This window comes from Spodoptera frugiperda, chromosome 13 (genome assembly GCF_023101765.2).
Source record: "Spodoptera frugiperda isolate SF20-4 chromosome 13, AGI-APGP_CSIRO_Sfru_2.0, whole genome shotgun sequence".
In the NCBI taxonomy this organism is placed as follows: Eukaryota; Metazoa; Arthropoda; class Insecta; order Lepidoptera; family Noctuidae; genus Spodoptera; species Spodoptera frugiperda.
This window is the reverse complement of record NC_064224.1, coordinates 8,655,641-8,677,687: the sequence shown is the minus strand read 5'-3', so window position 1 is coordinate 8,677,687 and position 22,047 is coordinate 8,655,641. Positions and strand designations below refer to the sequence as shown.

The window sequence follows — 22,047 nt, the reverse complement described above, 5'->3', positions numbered from 1 at the left end:
AACGAACACACGGATCACCTGATGATAAGCAATCGGCGCTATGCTTGGATACCCGTAACACCAGAGAAGTTGCAAGTGCATTTTGGAGCAGTTAGGTATCCATCCAACTAAACTCAAATCATCAAATTAAAATTATACCATATCTACCTAAACTTCACAATACTCAAGATCAATTAAACATTTAGGTATGGAACCAACACCCAAAAACAATTAGTTACTTATAAAAAATCAAAATTAATCCCGACTAATGACATAGATAACAAACAACTGCACCCACAAACCAATTAAGAAACAGCTAATTACTGCAGTCGACAGTATTGCAATGGATTTCCAATCATTTATTACTTTTAATTACCTCTAAGTAATTATTTATTATTACAACAAGTCTCAAAATGATACCAAATTTTAATGATAGCAGTGCAATCGTTCAAGTTAAGCTGGTAATTTAGACGTAGGTATTTAATCGTTGTATTAAAACGTCATGCGGTTTTAAAACTGGGCGAACCACCACAGAAGACTAAGTGTGGGACAGCCATGCTTCGGCACGAATGGCCGGCTCGCATAGAAAACCGATGTGAAACAACGCTTGCGTTGTGTTTCGTTGTGTGAGTGAGGTTACCGGAGGCCCAATTCCCCCCTTCCCAATCTTCTCAATCCCCGATTCCCGAACAACAATCCTTAAATTCCTAACCCCCAAAAAGCCGGCAACGCACTTGTAACGCCATTGGTGTGAGAACTTTATTAATATTTAAAAAAATTGCCAAGTTACGTGCCGAAGACTATACCACCTAGTAAAATACACAACAATTATCACGACATTAGAATCAAGAGCTTAATAAACAATTAAATATTACTCGTCCTTACCACCCCACACGACAGATAAACACAAACTAGCAAACAAAACGATAGATAATTAGGTAATTCAAATGAAAATCGGATTATTTCGATAACTATAACGTAATTAATTACCCGCAGATACCTATTTATGAAAGGCATTTTATTTTCATGTGATAATTTCGTTTATCGTTTAAGCCAATGACTGGCTACCGGAGTCCGAGATATATTGATGACGTACCAATCAAATCAATGAAACGTGGTATTGTAAACGTGGCAATTGATTGAACGTGGAATTGTAAACGTGGCAATAGGTCCGATCAGGTGGAGTAAAAAAAGTTGATAAATTACGCGGATTAACAACAAGTTGCAAGGGTTATAAATAGAAGGGAGATAATAAATAATGAAGTATTTTGATTGCAATATGATATATACAACATAGATCGATTTAAATGACGTAAATTAACGAGGAAAGGCCTACTAGTTTCTGTCTGTTGCTGGTACGTAATACCAGCAATATAAGCGATGAAGAAGAAATAGACTTTTAATTATTGAACTGCCCGGAATGAAAATACTAGGGTTAGTATTTTTGGTCCGCAAAGAGTGAATGACATTGGCCTTTGTAACTCCATTCTTGCTTTTCCAGTGTCCGATAAAGCACAACACTTGTACAAATTAGTGATAAGTAGATCGTAAGCTAGTAATAAGTAACCAAACTTTGTTTTTCCTGCACTGGGCGATATGGTCGCCAAGCGACAAAGCCCTTTAAATAAATAAATTAAAAAAAAACAAATATTGAACGATTGTTTTAGCGTGCCCCTTTATTTTTTTATTTGTTTGGGTCTAGGGTTTTGTAATTGGAACTTTACCTCCTTATTGACGACAGATCGATGTGATAATCCGATACTGGTATAACCTATATATATATTTTGCATAACTACCTCTATTAGAGATATCAAACGAATGGGCTTTATTAGAATTACTAGAGATCATAAAAACAGTATTTTTTTTACTGCCAGTATTTAAAATTTTAGGTAGGTAAATCCCTAAATGCGATATGTATAGGCCCTTACTGATAATGTACCAGAGAAACTCTTTGAATACCAAAGGCATGGTATTTATCTAAACATAACCTATTTGTAAACATAGTCATATGTTTAATATTTATGTAAATGAATATAAGACTAAGTAATGGTCTTGTAGTAGGTGTATAAACAAATCTAATGGGTTCCTACACCACTTGGCTTGTTTGTGATGCATTTGTTTATTCATAATTGCATTATTATAAAGGTATTATATGGGAACTCATTAACACTAGGTCGTAGGTTCAATGCGAAGATTTTGAGACAGTTTTATTTTATGTTTTGAACTCGTAGAACTACTATAGAAAGAAATTATTATATTTATTTAGTCGTATGGTTAGAAAATATAAGCAACCAATGTTTTATTCTCAAAGAACATCGATAAAAGGTGTTAGAAAAGGTAGGTGAGAGGTTATATACCCTTTCTTAAGGGGTGAAATCATCAAATGACTCCCATCCCGCGCTGGATAAGACGAGAGGGACTATCAGACACTTACTGACTAAAAACCATCCCGTTCCTACTCCTGCTCAAAACCGGCTCCGCGGTAATTTAAGGCTTATTTTATCCGTAACGGATTTCCTAATTTAAGAAAAGTAGGTAAATAAATTAAATACCTGATCAATGTGTCCATATTCGAAGGATGTATTCACAATACCATTAAAAAGTACCACAAGAAGCACAGGAGGGACAATATTACCACAGTTGTTTGTAGGAAAACCATAGCCTTACGGAAACAAGACATCTTGTTATAACACTAAAATAATTAGGTACTATGGCCAAGGACAATATAATTAAAGGTTTTAAATTCCCTTACACTTATTATAACTCTTTGGTTTTAAATTATAATTATGTCTTTGAGTATGGCTACCAAAATGACATGTGCAAATTGACAATGAAAAGATTTTAAAATTGGAATATAGATGAATAAAATACGTGGCGTCATAAATAAAAACGGCCAGGTTTTTTTTCTGATTAATCGAAAGCCAAAGAGTTTGTATTTGTATTTTTTTTTTAGATTTATGATTTCCGATAAACAACTAATTTCCACCACACACACTAGTTTCGAAATTGGAAGTTGCATTACCGGCCTTTGACTGTGGGCCATGGTATCAAAGTCAAAGAATTTATCTCAATTAATCCTTAATTAGGCACTTTTGAATACCTCAAATTCAATTGTCAGTCAGTCTGTCTATCAGTGACGCCAGGTGTTACCAAAGTGTAGCTTCGAACGAAGAAGAAAGAGAAACAAACTCCATCGTTACTCTTTTCAAAAATCTCTTTTACTGCGATGGAGAGGGCTCAGCAGTGCCAGTAGCATAGCATGGATTTCAAATGAAAAATTGGACTTTATCAATGTTTATATAGACTACAATGAGTCACTTGTTACACAAGATTACCTCACGATCCATATCAGTCTGTTTTCATGTCAATCATACAAGGGTCTGATTTCTAAGACTTCAAACTGGTATGTACTTTGACAATTTAAAAAGAACCTTATCTTAATGCGATATATCACAGATTTGTATCTCCGATCTAAATGATTATCGACTTGTCACAATCCATCTTTTGTATCGATCATGGTGAAGTTATTTAAAAAAAGAAATGAAAAGGTAAATACATACCTATGTATATTAATAGCTATTACATAAGACTGTTCTTTATTAAGAAAATAATATGGAAACTAGGTTATAAAAATCTCGGTTTCGATTCCTAATTTGAGCAAAATCTAATCATATTTTAAAGTCTGAAAATATGATATCCTCTTGACACAAAGAGACTTATAACACAGCTTACACCATTTTGGCATTTACATAAATAATACTAGCTTAATCTCGCATCTTCACCCGCGTGAATTAGCTCATATGTTGTTCTGAATTTCCTAACTAAAGATATTCAAATTTGCAAGAAGATTGGTTCGGTCACTAAAGCTTAAAGATGTGACAAACAAACTTACTTTTACAATTTTATCAATAGTTGGTATACCAAAATTAGTAATTCCACATATTTCCATCTAAATAATGAATAGTTTGCCTACAACACACTCACGCGCACGTTATAAATATTACATAGACGCAACATGTGCATAGAACAGGTTCCTACATCCTACAGCAATGTAGTTTTATTTGCATTCAATAAAAATACATAAATAATGGCAAATATTTTCACTCCATTCTATGTTATTAATTTGTTTGTGCAGAATACATAGTCATAGCTTAATCACTACATAGTATAAAACAAAGTCACTTTTTCTGTCCCTATGTCCCTTTGTACGCTTAAATCTTTAAAACCACGCAACGAATTTCGGTGCGGGTTTTTAGTAGATCGTCTGATTCAAGAGAAAGATTTATATGTATAATACATGCATAATATGTCACCATTGCACCCATGCGAAGCTGGGGTGGGATGTTATATTTACATAAATCATAGGGTTTAAAATAGAGTTCAAAGTTGTAAACGCTCGCGACGCGACCTCCATTTATCATGATTGTAATGTAAGATACTTAACAATTTGTTAAGTGTGGGAGAGCCATGCTTCGGCACGAATGGGCCGGCTCAACCGGAGTAATACCACGGCCTCACAGAAAACCGACGTGAAACGAAAGCGTTGTGTGAGTGAGGTTACCGGAGGCCCAATTGCCCCCCTTCTCAATCTTCCCAATCCCCGATTCCCCAACAACCCTTAAATTCCTAACCAAAAGGTCGACAACGCACTTATAACGCCTCTGGTGTTTCGGGTGTCCATGGGCGGCGGCGATTGCTTGCCATCAGGTGATCGTTTACAGGCTTATACCATAATAAAAGAAATGTATTTGCATCCCTTTTTAAATGCACGTTTAAAGAGATCTCCGCTAGAGTATAGTTCTATAACATCGGTCCAAGAATTCGAGATGCAATATTTTTGTATTTGAGAAAGGTCAGTGACACTCGTGACCTAAACACGGACAGGTCATTGCACTCGCACTACGATATTTTTAAATCTTGGAACTTGTACAAACACAAATATTTCTGTAGGTCACACAGTGTCATAGAGTTGTTTGTGCATTCGAATTATTTAGCTTAAACCATTGTTACACACATTTGTTCGAAATTCTCACTCCGATCGGAAAACAGTAAACATAAATCTGCTACTAATTAAAATTGATTTTTCTATCAAGATTTTTTTTTCATTCATGACTATCAAGTAAGAGGTATCGGTCTCAATTTATAACATTATTGTTTTAAATGTGGGAGTACCATGCTTCGGATTCAGTTTGGCCAAAGTAATACAGACACCGTGGTGTCACAAAAAACCGACGTGAAACAACGCTTGCGTTTTGTTTCGTTGTGTGAGTGAGTTTACTGGAGGCCCAATTACCAGCATGTTTCCCAATCCCTGATTCCCCAACAACCCTTAAATTCCTAAAACTCCAAAAGGCCGGCAACACACTTGTAACGCCTCTGGTGTTTCGGATGTCCATGGGCGGCGGCAATTGCTTACCATCAGGTTATCCGTCTGCTCATTTATCGGCTTATACCATAAAAATAAGCTTGATTTCTCTTTAAGAGTAAGTAATCAATAAGCATTTAGTTTCCGTAACTCGATTAATGAAAATCATTCCTGCACATTACGTGTTAAAAATCAATGCATTTGACTTTGACTTTGATAAAAAACTATCAAGGTTTCCCAATCTGATACACCATCTACCACTCGGGGAAATACTGACTTAATTACCTTTTTGATTAAGATCAAAATAGATTGGTTCGTTACATCATAACGTTTTTTTTATACACACTTATTTTTAGGTATAATATGTAATAATATGTATATATACCGTGTGTATTTTTATAATGTATCTAGCTTTTTTTCACACAAACAAACCTTCACATTTATAATATTATATATGTACACTAGCTTCTGCCAGCGATTTCGCCTGCGTGGGAGAAAAAGTCATCCGAGTCAGCTTATACCCTGTCTGTATAACAAATTTCATAAAAATCCGTTCAGTATTTTCAGCGTGATTGACGGACAAACATCCAAACATTCAAACTTTCACATTTATAATATAAGTGTGATTTACGTAGACATTTAACATTCATAAATAAAATCTACGATAGGTAATAAATATCAGTGTTCCTGATAAACCGTTATCAGTATAATTATTGTATTTTTCCGTTAAATCGTAATTAGGTAGCAAAATGTAATGATATAGAAACCTGACTTGGAGATCGCTATAGATACGAGAATAACATCTTGATATAATCTAACACAACGTTAGATATACTTATTTATTTAATTAGAAAAGTATAACATAAATAGCCTTCGATTTTCGCATTATCATCATCATGTGATAGCATAAATAGCTTTCCGAATTTCGTATTATCATCATCATTTCAGAAACAAACGTCCACTGCTGAACAAAAGCCTCTCCAATGACTTAAACCAGTAGTATAATCTCGTTTCTATATACATATTACAGTTATTAGTTGCAATTCAGAAACAAATAATTTAAAAAAGAAAGGGAACCGCCTACTATCCCTAAATCCTGCTCCTAAGTCTAAAGAATACTATGCTGTAAACCGCATAAAAATTAGTTCAGTCAAACGCGAGGTAATCGCACACAACCAACCAAACATACAAACTGAGAACCTACTTTTTTGAAGTCGGTTAAAAAATAATATTTGCGTAGACCCCTCTACGCGAGCTACGGCGTAGTCGCTTTAGTCCTCAAAAAGCTACGGCGTAGCAAAGAAAGTGAAATTATTCTTACATTCTACATAGACATAAATACTTCATAGTCTTTCTTTATTCAATGTACTTTGTATCTTATTACGACCATAATTAAGTTGTAAATCTAGTATAACGCATTAAAGTAGGTTGTCCTACTGTCTACCTCCAGGTACATTATTACTAGAATCAAAACATATTAACTGACAGCTGCTGAAATTCCCATAATATACAAAAAATATTTATCTACTACTATTTTTTTACATATAATAAGAGAAATAATTCTATAGTTTGTTTGCAATGCGCAGTCTTCAAGCTACGGAGCCGATTTAAAAATTCTCTAATATAAGTAAAGTATGTATAGATTAATTTTCACTTAGTAAGCTTGCTTTTTATTCTGAATTTTCTATAGAACTCTTTTCTAAAATTATCTTCTAAACACATAAGGGAAACCGCAGGCGGTAAGCTAGTACATAACGCGACCTACATAATAATAAAAATGTCTGTGATTACATATTTCAGTATCTATAGTACTTAGCTATATTATCCTACTAATATTATAAAATCGAAAGTTTGTATTTTTGTTTTGTTTGTTACTCCTTCACGCCAAAACGTTTGAAAGGATGCAGATGAAATTTGGAACTGGAATGGTTATGGTCTGGAATAACAGATAGGCGTTTTTCATCCCACAGCCACAGGCAAAACCACTGGCAGAAACTGCATTGTGGCTTCTCAAATATTGTATGACAAAAAGCTCATCTCCTGAGTAATAGAATCAAAATCATTTTTTAGGGAACAGTGTGTAATGTTCCCTCAGTTAAGAAAAGAGACGATCCTCCGACTAGGCGACCAAGCATGGCGGACTACAGACAAAGTAGTCATTACATACAAATTGTATGCTTTTTACCAAAGTAAATATTTAACCAGTCAATGTTTTTGTACTAAATGAATCATTATTTTCTTACCTACACGCCAAAAAACTAGTCTGACTTTTATACAATGTACTTATGACCGCTACCACGAGGCGGTCAAAAAACATATCGACTGGTATAATCCTAGGTAAAATCCATTATCAATTATTTAATACTTATTAACTAAATTGTAATAATCCATCATTTTATATGTAGCAGGATCAAGGATCATATTTCACAAACATATGGAACAAAAGCTATTGTGTGCAATAAAATGATTCATTTTAATGTAAAAACAAAGTACATATTATATGTATTTAATTTATCAATGTAATGTATGATTGTGACATATACGGTATCCGTGATAAACGGCGTGTAGTCACCCATTTATGTATGTGGATATATAGGCCATTGTAGTTCTAATTCCTGTTTTCAATAAGCTGTCTTAAATTTGAAAGAACCATTTTTTTAAGAGGGGCAGGACAATCATCCTATAGCTTTTCCCGCATTGAGCGAGGCGAGGGGGAGTGTCAGACTCTTACTGACTAAAAACCACCCTGTTCCTTCTCCTGCTTTTTGAGCCAGCTACTACCTCAAGTAGGGCCCAGTACCCCCTTGGTAAACCCGCTAGGTAGTCCGCGGCTCCGGATCAGGCATCAGCCCTACTGGGCCCGAATTTGGTTCTGGTCGGTCGGCGAGCTACCCTTGCTCGCTGCTCGGGTATCGAACTCGAGACCTTGTCTCTACAAACGACGCAGTTAGCTTCCGAATGAAGTACATTAGATCCCGAACACTGATCTAAGATCAAAAGCTTTAATTCACTGCGTTGTAACTATTTTCGTATGTTTACCAGCAATGTCAAAACAAAAATAGTTTTCATACAGTTTCTGCTGTAGTACGAATGGCGATTTGGTTTTTAGTATTTAGTTTTTGTATCTAGTATTTGTAATGGTAAATTATCATTATATCATCTTAAAAGTCCTTGTTGAGATTTAGATATATTTATTATAGATACTACAAATACCTATTTTATTTTCCTCCTAATACGTATTTTGTTTTTTGGCATGTCAATTGATTCAATGTCTATTTCATAAGAAAATATATTTATAAGCTTTTAATTAAAAATGTTACTATTATTAACTCATTATTAATTCAAGAAAAACCAAAAGAAGTTATCGCAAAAAATTGCGATTGTGAAAAGGCAATGATATTAAATTAAAATCCTATACATTACAGACACTTTTAGGTTTATTTTACTCGTAAATGAACCACGTGGTTTTTTTTTTGAAGGGGTAAAGTATCCAATGACTTCTCATATCTTGGGTGAGAGAGGCGAGAGAGAGAGAGAGTGTCCGACTCTTACTGATTAAAAACCAATACGTTCTCAATCCTGTGGTTATTCCTCTACTCATTATTCTGTTATGTATTCGGTACATACATATATGTAGTACACTATAATACTTGTATTAATGAACTATTGTCATTTAAATACATCTTTGTATTGATTTTACGACAATATGGAGAATATTATTGTAGCAGATGGTGTCCGTAGCTTTTTATTTTTAATTGTCATTGTATTTTATTTGTAATATATTGACAACAATATAATTCAATACACAAGTATTGAATTATGTAGTCATGTAATATTATTGTTAATGACAGTCGATGCACTTAGATAACGAGTTTTTCGTTACAAAGTTTTTTTAAAATATTATTATTTTCTAAGCTGAATTAGTAAGCTAATATTAATGCATTAATAAAGTCCTTTAAAATAAACAGTAATAAATACAGGTACAATAAATGAAAATAAAAAAAATTACTTACATTTTCCCTCTTAATTAAAAAAAGAAACTCCACAAAACAATATCGAAAGGGAAATAAATTTAAAAAATTAATGATTTAACTCAACTATCTTCAACGACACTACAATGAAATTTAATACAGCAATTTATGAGTTGTATTTTTACAAACGGCTACACTCGTGGGTTGGTGTGCGACTGAATGGTATCGAAGTACTATCACAGTCGCCTCCAACCGATAGATAACTGGCCAAACGTATGAAACATTTGATGCTTCATACATGTACTATGTTATTGATTTATTACGTCAATACATAGATTTTGGACGCTTGATTCATAATACTTAAGCCTTTAACTGCCACCAGAAAACTGTTAAAGGCAAATCTTCCTCCGGTTACCGGTGACCTACATGGGAGTTAACGTGTTAAAATACTCGGACTATGTCTTATTTATGAGCAGAGCAAGCAGACGGATCACTTGATGGTAAGCGATCAGTGCCCCCCATAGACACCCGCAACACCAGAGGAGTTACAGGTGCGTTAACGGTCACTTTATCACTTGCCATTAGGCTGTTTTACACAGGATCAGTTACTAAAAATCGATACAAGTCAAAGCTGATCCATAAAAGCAATGTAAATTGATTTGAAGTCAGTACAGCGGCAAAAAGTATGCGCTGACTTGAAAGGTCTCACGCTAATATTGCCTAGTAGGGTTAGCGGGGCTCCAGCTCGAAAAACAGGAGTAGAAACATTTAGTCAGTAAGAGTCTGACACTCCATCTCGCTTCACCCAAGGCGGGAGAAGTCTTTGGATTTTTCTCTCCTTTCAAAAATAAAAAAATGCCCTGACTTATCGATATCGGAGTCAAATACTAACTAAGTGTAAATCTGCCTTTATACACAACTCCCGTGTAATATGTATGTGTAATAAAATTTCAGACATTGTCTAGTTATAATATCTAGTAAAATATGTGGCGTACATTATACTATGTTATAGGACTTCCTGGCTCATTCTCAAACTCCTTAAACTAGGAAATAAATGATTGTTTACATCCAATCAGGTGTTTCTCATCTCAGAGTTGGAGCTGTTCCAATGTCTGATGGATGCTCCGAAGACAGGGTGACAGGACGCCATACATTTGCATTGTTTGAAAGCTCTGCATGCAAAGCAAGGTTATCTATTCTCATGCTGCGGCAAATTTTCCGATTGGGTGTAAAGTATGCTCAATTATTGCAACTATCAGGGTCTATGGAACTATTTCCAGATTAGGTAGGTGGTAGGAAAGATTTTTGAGATTTTCAATTCTCAATTTAATTTCTTTGATATATTTTAAATACTAGAATTTTCTCCTGTGTCGTGGGTGCGTTTACAAACATACAAGTTCACATACACACGACAATTCCTTGGTAACGATATTGATCCAAAAAGACATGCTAAGGACTGTATTAAGTAACCATTAAATAGGACTCTGGGTACGGACGTGAGGTCTAAAATGTTGTGAGATTACTTGCTACACATAAATTTAATTTTAACCGACTTCAAAAAAAGTTGGTTGATACTTTTCATCGTTTATAAGTAGGACGGATTAAACTCCAGTATATAGACAGGTAATGATGAAATCTTACTTCTAGGTAATCTTATATTTATTTGCTCTGAAGATATGAACTATGTATGAGTAATTCTCATATAGGGAACGACTTTATTTATTTAACACAAATAAATATTCTATGATAAAAAATCGCGTCACTTGGAAGGTAATAAACGAATGGAGTAATTTGTTTTTCTATCCATTCTAAAACTTTGAAAACACTTTATAAAAATGTACGACGTAAATAATTTTACCATAGTTATACCAACCAAATGATGATTTTCCGACCGAAAATACCCCTGTAATTCTTTGCCTGTACTAGGATTTGAACCCAAGGTCCCTTGCCCGGCAGTCGCTTTTACGACCACTTGACCAACGAGGCAGTATTAAACATAACATCTATTTCCAAAAAAAATCTCCTAGTTTATCAACACCTACCCAATAGATAGACTTTAAAACTTAAGTCACTATTTAAAATAACTTATAAGTCCTAAATAAATATAATTTTAATTATAATTAACTATAAAGTATCAACCTATAATAAACTTGGGACTCACCACTCGGGTAGCCGGAGGAGTCCGCTCACAGTCACTCACGAAACACCACTAATGCCGAATTGGATCATATACAACTAAATATTGATATCAAGGGTGTAGCTAACGTACTGACTCATTATCACTTCTATTGGTTCCGTAGACATTATGTGCTCCGGAGCTGCGGACAACGTAAAAGGTTACCGGGGCTCCGGCTCAAAGCATGAGAAGGAACGGGGTAGTTTTTAGTCAGTAAGAGTCTAACACTCCCTCCCGCCTCACCTAAGGCGGGAGAAGTCATTGGATGATTTACCCCCTCAAAAAAAAAAGACATTATGTGCTGAAACAAACCTTCAAGAAAAGAGCATATTTCTTCTTAAAAGGCAACGCACCTGTGACTCTTCTGGTGTTGCAGGTGTCCATTGGCGGCGCTGGTCGCTTACCATCAGGTGACTCATCTGCTCGTTTGACACCTATTCCATGCTAAAAAAATAATAATACCCCTAAGAAATTCGCTCCGACTCCATAAAAGGAGATAGCTACTTCTCGATAATGTAACTATTCCTTTTTTTATGTTACAAGTCCGCTGATATAGCAAGCTCAGCTGGCGGATCACTTGATGGTAAACTATCGCCGCCGCCCATGAACGCCCGAAACACCAGAGGCGTTACAAGTGCGTTGCCGGACTTTTAGGTGTTAGGAATTTAAGGGTTGTTGGGGAATTGGGTCACCGGTAACCTCACTAAAACAACGAAATACAGCGTTGTTTCACGTCGGTTTTCTAGATGAGGCCGTGGTATCACTTCGGTCGAGCCGGCTCATTCGTGACGAAGCATGGCTCTCTCACACTTGAATACATTTTATGTTGCCCCTTACTCGGGTCTTATAAACCCGCGTAAAGAGTAAAAGGTCGGTACAAATATGGCTTACTCTCTCATGGCTCAATCTCGATATATCTCTTTTAAAATACAAATCAAAAGACATAACTTATCTATTTTAACTCACATTGTAAACATTTTTTAAATGGAACCCTGAAATCTGAAGTGCATTTTATCAAACAGTCATTGACGAACAGATACTATATACCCCTTGAGCAAGTGATAATATGTCGCCGATTTTCTTAGGAATTGTCTGCACGTGAGGCTCATATATAGTACTTGGTAAATTCCTATCGTCCTTGCTTTCATACCAGACAACTGCAGATCAAGCTCACCCCAATCTGCCAATTCTGTTCAGGTGATTTTCAACTTTACTGTAAAGAAAATGAGGTTGGTATTCAATTGTGCAGTTGACAGTTCGTAGTAAAGTTGATTGCAGTCATTGTTTTTAAATAGCACCTAGTAATTAATTAGGTTCGTATTGTAATTGGTTCGTACGTTGCAAGAACAAATAGTAAGTGAATAGTGACTTGTATATGTTATTGCACGGTATAATCTGTCAAGTGTTGATAAGGCCTGACCAGTGACCAATATTTAAAAAATGTATAATTTATTTTATTTTAGAACTGGCAATTTCGTTAAAACTGCCATAGAGAAAATTTTGTTGTTTCAAAATAATTACAATTTATAATTTTAATTTTTTTTGTAGTGTGAAAACATTTATTTATTTAATAAAAATGCTCTTTTATATCTATTTTCTATACGATTTTCGGTTTTAAAGAGTACTAGATAAAGAAGACGTTTTATCGTCCGTACAATAATAACAGGCTGTTATTTAGTAACAGATATTTGGATCTGTTATTTTTATGTAACAGTAACAGTTATAACAGATATAGTGTTTAACCTGTTACAACCCATCTCTATTACAAATCAAAAGACATAACTTATCTATTTTAACTTACATTGTGAATATTTTTTAAATGGAACCCTGAAATCTGAAGTGCATTTTATCAAACAGTCATTGACGAACAGATACTATATACCCCTTGAGCAAGTGATAATATGTCGCCGATTTTCTTAGGAATTGTCTGCACGTGAGGCTCATATATAGTACTTGGTAAATTCCTATCGTCCTTGCTTTCATACCAGACAACTGCAGATCAAGCTCACCCCAATCTGCCAATTCTGTTCAGGTGATTTTCAACTTTACTGTAAAGAAAATGAGGTTGGTATTCAATTGTGCAGTTGACAGTTCGTAGTATGTTGATGTGCGGTCATTGTTTTTAAATAGTGGTAATTAATTAGGTTTGTATTGTAATTGGTTCGTACGTTGCACTCGAGTGCATAGTTATTGTTGTGTTATTCACGGTATAATCTGTGGATATCGATGGTCAATTGACCAATATTTAAATTGACGGCTATTTTTTTTTAGAACTGTCAAATGGTCGTTGAACTTTCGGAGAATTTATTGAGATTTTCGATTTCGAATCTTGGTTTATAGTGTGAGATCATTTTAAATATAATAAAAAAGGATGAACCATCAAAATTCAATACTCCTTCCTGTCTATATAAAGGAAGTAGTCTATAAACCGAGGAAAATCAGTAACTTGACAATCGAACCCAGAACTCACTCTCTATTAGTGCCCGAAATCAATACCCATTTTTGATGGTGTTTCAGTACATTGAACTATCCTTTACCCGACTGTTGTAAAAGGACGATGTCATTGACCTCGATACATACCTGTCACCTAGTGACTTTAAATCTCAGTAAATAAAACTCAAATTAAAGTAGTATGTTTTTGACTTAATTATTTATAACCTTACACACACACAACGTCACGCCTTTAAACCCCGAAGGGGTAGGCAGACATGAACAATACGGTACGTAATGGCGCTATACAATGTACACCCACTTTTCACCATTTGTGTTATAAGTCCCATGTATAGGTTCACCACCCTATGGTGAGCTTATTTCCATATATTGGGCACTATTCCAGACTGCATGCAGCACCGCGACTTGATTTTTGAATGGGTAGGCAGAACTTGTTTCTATGAATTATATGTTTTAATACACAGACTACTGTTTTTCTCGTTGGTGAAAACATACTTCTTAGGAAAATATAGCTTTTTCAGAGCTGAACTTCATAATGTAGTGAATTTCTTGACCAGCCACACGCAGGAGAGTCTCCAAGCTACCATCAAGTTGACCATCCCTGACATAGAACTACTCATAGCATAACAATCTGTCCATCAAGTGTGACAACTTAAAATACTACCATCGTAGTACATGGTCACTTTGGTCACGTGTGTGTATGTAAAGTCATCACATAGTAATTCGGTTTGGTCTGATTCTGCTTACTCTCTACTTAAGTATCAAGTAATAGTACCTAGGTATTTTAAATTGGCACTTAAAAGATAGCTACCGGTCCAAACTGGTGTTTGCGTCTATTTTTAAATGAAGTACTTATATATTTATTTGAAGAGTTTAAAAGACAAAGATATTTTATAACTGTCTTCTTAGTCGAGTTGGTAAAGTATTATTAGGCTTTTTTCGGTTTTTCGATAATTTCTCAGTAGTAGCACGGAGTCTGGAATTGTGTCCAGGGTATGACAATAGGAACATCCCCTATTACATGGGACTTATAACACAATTGCTAATCTCTGGAGCTATTGGTTCGATTTGATTAATTCTTGTGTTATTTTTTTATGTTGGGAAAATCATCCATGGACTTCTCCCGTCTTGGGCAAAGCAAGAAGGAGTGCCAGACTATTACTACCGGGGCTTCGGCTCGAAGAGCATAAGTAGAAACGGGGTGGTTTTTAGTCAGTAAGAGTCTGACACTCCCGCCTCGCCCAAGGCGGGAGAAGTCATTGGATTTTCCCCAAAAAGGTGCCAAAAATGTGTATGTGAACTTGTATGTTTGTAAACGCACCGATGACACAGGGGAAAATACTAGAGTGCAGCAAAGTTTCTTTAAAAAGAACAGCATTCTTTATTTTCGTCCTCTCTCCACACTACACAGACAGTTCGATGCCTCAAGGAGTCAAATATTTGTATAAATTAATTTCCAAAATAGTCTGAGTCTGAGAGTTAACAACAGTCTGAGTATTGAACTTTGGATTACCAACACTGACAGGTAGTGCATGTTTGTCATTGTGTAAATATTTTTACTTATTTTTGGTTTTATAATCTAAACATTACAGGTAAACAGGTATTATGAGCTACTAGTTGTGTTATACTAAATATATCTGACATACAATCATCATAATAGGATAGACGGAGAGATACACTTGGAAAAATCGCCTTGACATTGGTCGTTCCTCGATTCCGTGGGTATACCAAACAGTCACGTGGGGCGAGTTGCAGATTGAAAATAATATTAATAATATTTTCTGCAAACCTAAGGCCTAGCGGGTTACCGAGTCCCTGCTCCGGCTCCAAACAGAAGGAACGGGATGGTTTTTAGTCAGTAAGAAAGTTTCTTCAGTGTATGAGCGAGTATGGTATGAGCGAATCTGGAATGTAATTCGCTCATTTTTCATCATCCTTTTAAAAAAGTGTGCAGGTATAGGGAAATGCAATCACCAACCAATTACAGTGCCGAACGCGCTCTCATTTCGTTTTCGTCTGACGTAAAGCAACTATTCTTTACAAACGTATAGCATGAACTTGTACTAAGGGTACAAACCTCCCCTAATGACAGCAGTGAATGTCTTGTGGCTGATTCAGTCATGGTGATGACAAAATGGAAACATTTTCTTAATTTAGTACGTAATAAAGCAAGGGTAACATACTTACCTAATGACTACTTATAAAAATATGTCATACGTTCAGTTATTGGAAAATTACAGTTATGAAAGTGCACTCGACGTAACGCACGGCATACAATGATTATGCGGTAGTGGAGGGCTTGATAGCTCGAGTGGGTGATAATTACGGCAGGAGTTTTCATTGTCTATGTTAATGTTAAGTTAAGATTCTGATATATTATATATTTTATTATAACTTTCGTGAGACATACTAAATTAATTTTTATGTTATCCGCTTAGGAGGAACTCGACGACAATCGCCGCGTCTTGTATCGAAGAACGCTGCTCATGAATATGAGCCCCTAGCATGGCTTGAAACTAGTCGAGTTCCTCGTCAAACAATTCAGTGTTCCAATGTTTTCATGTTTGTATTCTTCTGAAGATCCTGGCTTACAGGAGTTGTAGCGAATGTGGGAGGGTGTGGCGGGCTTGTCCCATAAAAAAATCGGCTAATGTTAGATTGAAGATACCACATTTTAAACACTAAGACTCGACTCGTTACAAGGATTAAAAAAAATCTGAATATGTTATGACAATCTAGGGGAAAGTGGGGGAATTGGGAACACTTAACTTTAAAGGCAAAAAACACAGTATTTTCTCTTAAAAAAGGAATCAACTTTTATTAAAACTTAAACATTATTTATCTGTCTGCTTATAACAGAAAAATATTTTTTAATAATCAACTTTTTATTAGAAATATTGGCAAAAATAAAAAACATTGCCGTTCCTATTTACCCGACACCCTATGGGGTAATTGAGATCAGCCCGTGGAGCAAATGAATTTACAGTATTTAGAAATGGTAATTAGAAATGGGGTAGTTAAAAATGGCACAGAGAACAATTATAAATAACTAAAAAAATTTTTCGCGACACATATCACACACGTAACCTTCGCTGGTCTCTCTGGAAGTGCATTGCACATGTGCCCAAAGCTGTATCGTGGTCATGTGAATCTGATTTCGCATTTGAACTGATGGTGTCTGGTTCAGTATGGCTGCATCAACGTCTCGCCTCATCTAATAAAAATTGTATTGTAATAAAAATATAAAAACAAATTGTAAATTTGTTCGTTCCCAATTACCCGCCACCCACCGTTCCTAATTACCCGCAGTCGACAATTTGAATAAAAATGGTCGCGACCTTCGATAGCGTTTTAAGTGCATCCTATAACACGTAAAATTATTAAAACTGATTATCCATGAAATAAACTTACGCGTGTATGGTGTATTGTACTCACAAATATGACATTTGCATCTAATGTATGTAACACAAAATTTCCTAACAAAAATGCAATAAAAACATTTTGACTCACCGTGTCAAGATGCGACGCATCTCTCCAGTTCCCACTGTCGCTTGCGCACTTAGGGGCGGGGAAGCATACCTCGAATAGCCGTTTTCTGGATACGGGGAAAAGTGGGACTTATCAAGGAGTTCCCAATTACCCGCCGTTCTCAATTACCCTACTTTCCCCTATACGTCGATAATAATTTCACTAAAAACATCTATTACCGCTTTTTGCAAATCATCATGGTACTATACCTACTTGTAAAGTTCATCGCGCTTGAAGTCAATAAAGCTAAGGTCTTGGGTTAGGTCACTAGATTAGTACTAGGTTATCAGTTATGGCTGGATTTACAGATACTGTTGATAAATACTATGATATAGGTACTTCTATAACCTGAGAGATACTGGATTAAGTATAAAGGTTATTTTTTTATCCGTATAAACCGATAGACGAGTAGACGGTTCACCTAATGGTATACAATCGCCGCCGCCCGTAGACACCCGAAATACCAGAGGCGTCACAAATGTGTCGCCGACCTTTTTTGGGTTAAGAATCTAAGGGTTGTTCGGGAATCGGGGAGAGGTCAATTGGGAAGGGGATAATTGGGTAGGGGGAATAACAAAATATGGTGAAAACCCAGGATAGACTTACTTGGGCCACTGACTGAAAAAAAATTATTACAAACCTAATGTTTAACATGCATTGCATATACACTTTGCTATATGTATAGCAACTCCATCTATTAATGAATTATAATAAGGATGTCTACTAATCAATTAACTACTGACAAAACCGCTACACATATTTAACCTCCTCAAAGAAATAAACATGGCTCCCTATTCGCGTCTAATATGCAGAAATCCGATGTTTTCCGATCTGATGGCGTGCAACCAAACCAGTTATTATAATTACATTAATCAAGTACTTCTAATTACGTATTCATTATATAGATATTATCTTATAATGTTGCTAAGAGGTGCGAGACAAGTGTACATTGTTCGTATAAGTATCTATTTTTTATAATACTGCTATCGGTAGTAAAGTGATCGACGCGTCGTAGAAGACACTTATGCAACGCCAATAGAATCACTAACGCGTTGCCTACTATATGAAAGAAAGAAAGAAAAAACAGTTTATTTGCATCGATTGCAAAAGTGATTTACATAAATAAATGATAAAAAAAATCTATACTATACTATAAAATATTAAAAGCTGAAGAGTTTGTAGTTTGTATGAACGCGCTAATCTCCAGAAGTACTGGTCTGATCTGCCCTAATTCGGGTTGAATAGAGCATTTATCGGGAAATAAAACATCACGCTATGACCAATAGGAGCCCAGAGCGGGTGAAACCGTGCGGAAGTAGCTAGTAAAAGTATATACCTATGGTACAAAAAGGAAAATTATAGGTATCAGAATTCCGGAAACTAGTAGCTTCTGCCAGCGGCTTCGCCCGCGTTTCTGCGGAAAAAAGTATCCTATCATACAAGTAGCTGACTTGTATCCTGTTTGTATACCGAATTTCATCAAAATCCGTTCAGTAGTTTCAGCGTGATTGACGGACAAATAGGCTAAAACTATGAAATTTTGCCGGTCTCCTTTGTATGACAATAGCCGAAATAGCTACCCTTTATCCAGAGCTGCGGACAACCTAGCGGGTTCCGGCTCGAAAAGCAGGAATAGGGACGGGGTGGTTTTTAGTCAGTTAAGAGTCTGACACTTCTCGCATCGCCCAAGGCGGGAGAAGTCATTGGATGATTTTCCCCTCTTAAAAAAAGAAGGTAGGTACACCTCTTTCTAAGACTTAATTCAAAATGAAAATTTAAATGTTTTTAATCACACACGATACCTTGTACAAAACAATCATAGATTAGTACAGTTGATCAATATTAGTAAAATGCTACTACTAGCGACATCTATGCAACATAATGTATAACTAATCTCCATAATATGAAGTTTGCCACATGATAAGATAGAATTTAACTATAACTTCATTCATCCATTGGTGATCACATACCAATAATTATACTTTTAGGCTATCCATCTACTAAATTGTTTTGTTATACCCGAATATCAACGTCTGTATTTCGTCATGAAAGTGAGGATACCGGAGGCCCTTCCAATGTTCCCCAACAACCCTTAAATTTCTAACCTCCAAAACGCCAGCAACGCAACGCCTTTGGTGTTTCCGATGTCCATAGGTGGTGGCGATTGCTTACCACCAGGTGATCCGTCTGCTCATTTATCAACTTAAAACTACTAAATAAAAAAAATTGTGACTCCAAAAACCCTTCCCACAAAGAGTCACAATACATATAATATTGACATCTCAACCCTTTAATGGTTGTGTTCCTTATCACCGTGCTATCTTATCATAACGACATTACTCCTAGTGTCGTGAGCAGGTCACTGCCGCCAAGTGCATCGCTCTCATGTGGTGAAAGCGTGGGTAATATCTTAGAGATTTCATATTACTTGTTTATGTGTTCAACGGTCAGATTTGTCTAATCTCATTGCCATCTATGCAATTATCATCTTACTTCTATACGTACTTACATCTATACGTACTTATTGAGGGCGTATCTAACGACAAAAGTTGATACTTTCATTTTCTTTCTAAGCTTCACCTAGCGGCTTCGCCTGAGTTGTCGTGAAATAAGAAGTAACCTACGTATTGTTCCATTAGAGTTACGGACTGCCTAGCGGGTTACCGGCTCAAAAAGCAAGAGTAGGAACAGGGTGGTTTTTACTCAGTAAGAGTCGGACTGAGTCCTTTCTCGCCTTGCCCAAAGCGGGAGAAGTAATTGTGATTTTCCCGATGCTGTTTTGACGTGATTTAATTACAAACGTAATACAAACTTTCGCATAATATATGTACTTTTAGTAAGTCCAAATAAGATATAAACAAGGACTCAAGGTTCAATAAAAGGGATAAAATAAGTTAATTGATTTTAATTGAATCTTATTAATACAACCTACACGACAAAAAAACTTAAACAAAATGCCAAAAGAAAAAAAAAACTGAAATAAAATCAGAAAAATAAACGTCAGCCCCATCAGTCACCGCCACCGCCATTTTTTTCTATTTACGACACAAATCGACGTGGATAACGCGACAAAATGCACATTAGCTACAATAACATAAAATTATTCCGTGTCAACGTACCGAAATTCGTGTAACAACTAAACATGGCGTGTCACACAAAGGCAATCGCCAATAAACTCAAAGACGATGAGTCGACGATATTCAAGGCACCCCGTTTACTGGGTCCGAGTGTGGAATCAAAATTTGACGAATTAAAATACGAAGTGATTAACAAGATTGATAAAGAACTAACTGACTCTCAGAACGCTAGAGACTACATTTCCCAGAAGTACGATGAGCTTTGCAACAAGATACAATATTTGACGGAGTTGGATGCTACTGTGACCGGTTTCCGAAGTGACGTCAAAGCTATTGAGAAGCAGATCACTGAGCTCTCGTTGAGAGTAGATGATATCGAGAAGAGAACGATTTGTAGAGAGTGTCCTTCGCTCACTTCGTCCATGTATTGACTAATAAATTGTCCTTTTATATAGCTTTTGGACTTTCATTTACCCTTTACCCCGTGTAGTTGCTTTCATTTACCCTTTACCCCTTGTAGTCGCTTTCATTTACCCTTTACCCCGTGTAGTTGCTTTCATTTACCCTTTACCCTTTGTAGTCGCTTTCATTTACCCTTTACCCCGTGTGGTGGCTTTCATTTACCCTTTACCCCGTGTAGTTGCTTTCATTTACCCTTTACCCCTTGTAGTTGCTTTCATTTACCCTTTACCCCATGTAGTGGCTTTCATTTACCCTTTACCCCTTGTAGTCGCTTTCATTTACCCTTTACCCCATGTAGTTGCTTTCATTTATCATTTACCCCTTTGTAGTGGCTTTCATTTACCCTTTACCCCGTGTAGTTGCTTTCTTTTAGCCTTACCCTTCCTATTCTATTTTCCTTCCTATAGATTATAGAAGATATTAGTCTTATTACTACTTTAGAATGTTGTTGAGAGAATGCATATCCATCGATTGTCTTCCTTCTTATTATTCAGCAAGTTGCCGAAGTGCAATAATAGGGGTTACATATTATACTTGAATGCGATTCTACTTTTTATACATAGACCCATATTAATAGGTTTTGCTATACCCTTTTTTTGATGACGGGAGGAAACCTTCAAAAGGCGCCTAGCTTTCTGGGGATAAAAGACTAGGGAATGTGGGATTTTTACCTCACTTAAACCACCCCGGTGGCCATCCTCAACACCTGTAAGGGGCACCGAGACCTCTTAGTAGACCTGCTCCGGAGCCCCCAAGGTTTTGCTATACCCTACGAACACATGAATTAATGATTTTATTGTAACTTTCGTGAGACATACTACATTAATTATTATGTTATCGGCTTACTCACGTAAATGTTTGACGAGGAACTCGACTAGTTTCAAGCCATGCAAGAGGCTCATATTCATGAGCAGCATTCCGCGATTATTGATAAATAAAGGACATTTTTAGTATCCTTATTTCTCTTAGTAATGAAATGATTCCTGCAAATTAAACGATAATGACTTAAAGTGCAGTGTAGAAATAAATACACAAGAA

The 22,047-nt window shown here is 36.0% G+C and overlaps 2 protein-coding genes across 4 annotated transcripts in view; one reads left to right on the top strand and one right to left on the bottom strand.

The window, feature by feature from the left end:
- Positions 1–11,598, bottom strand: part of LOC118270239 (facilitated trehalose transporter Tret1) — a 41,771-nt gene extending 30,173 nt beyond the window's left edge. The window contains exon 1 of one of the 3 annotated variants that reach the window (XM_035585695.2): positions 11,477–11,598. The gene's annotated coding sequence lies outside the window, so the exon portion shown is untranslated. Of the gene's footprint in view, positions 1–9,357; positions 9,535–11,476 lie in introns of those variants that run through there. The other 2 variants (XM_050698156.1, XM_035585696.2) reach the window with 2 other exon arrangements.
- Positions 11,599–20,442: 8,844 nt separating this feature from the next.
- LOC118270241 (uncharacterized) lies at positions 20,443–21,003 on the top strand. Its single transcript, XM_035585698.2, has one exon. It carries the CDS (start codon positions 20,613–20,615, stop codon positions 20,976–20,978), a length of 366 nt encoding a protein of 121 aa, XP_035441591.2. The 5' UTR covers positions 20,443–20,612; the 3' UTR covers positions 20,979–21,003.
- Positions 21,004–22,047: the final 1,044 nt, after the last annotated feature.

Coding starts and splice junctions, on each gene's coding strand:
- LOC118270241 (XM_035585698.2), top strand. CDS start 20,613: ATGGCGTGTCACACAAAGGCAATCGCCAATAAACTCAAAGACGATGAG.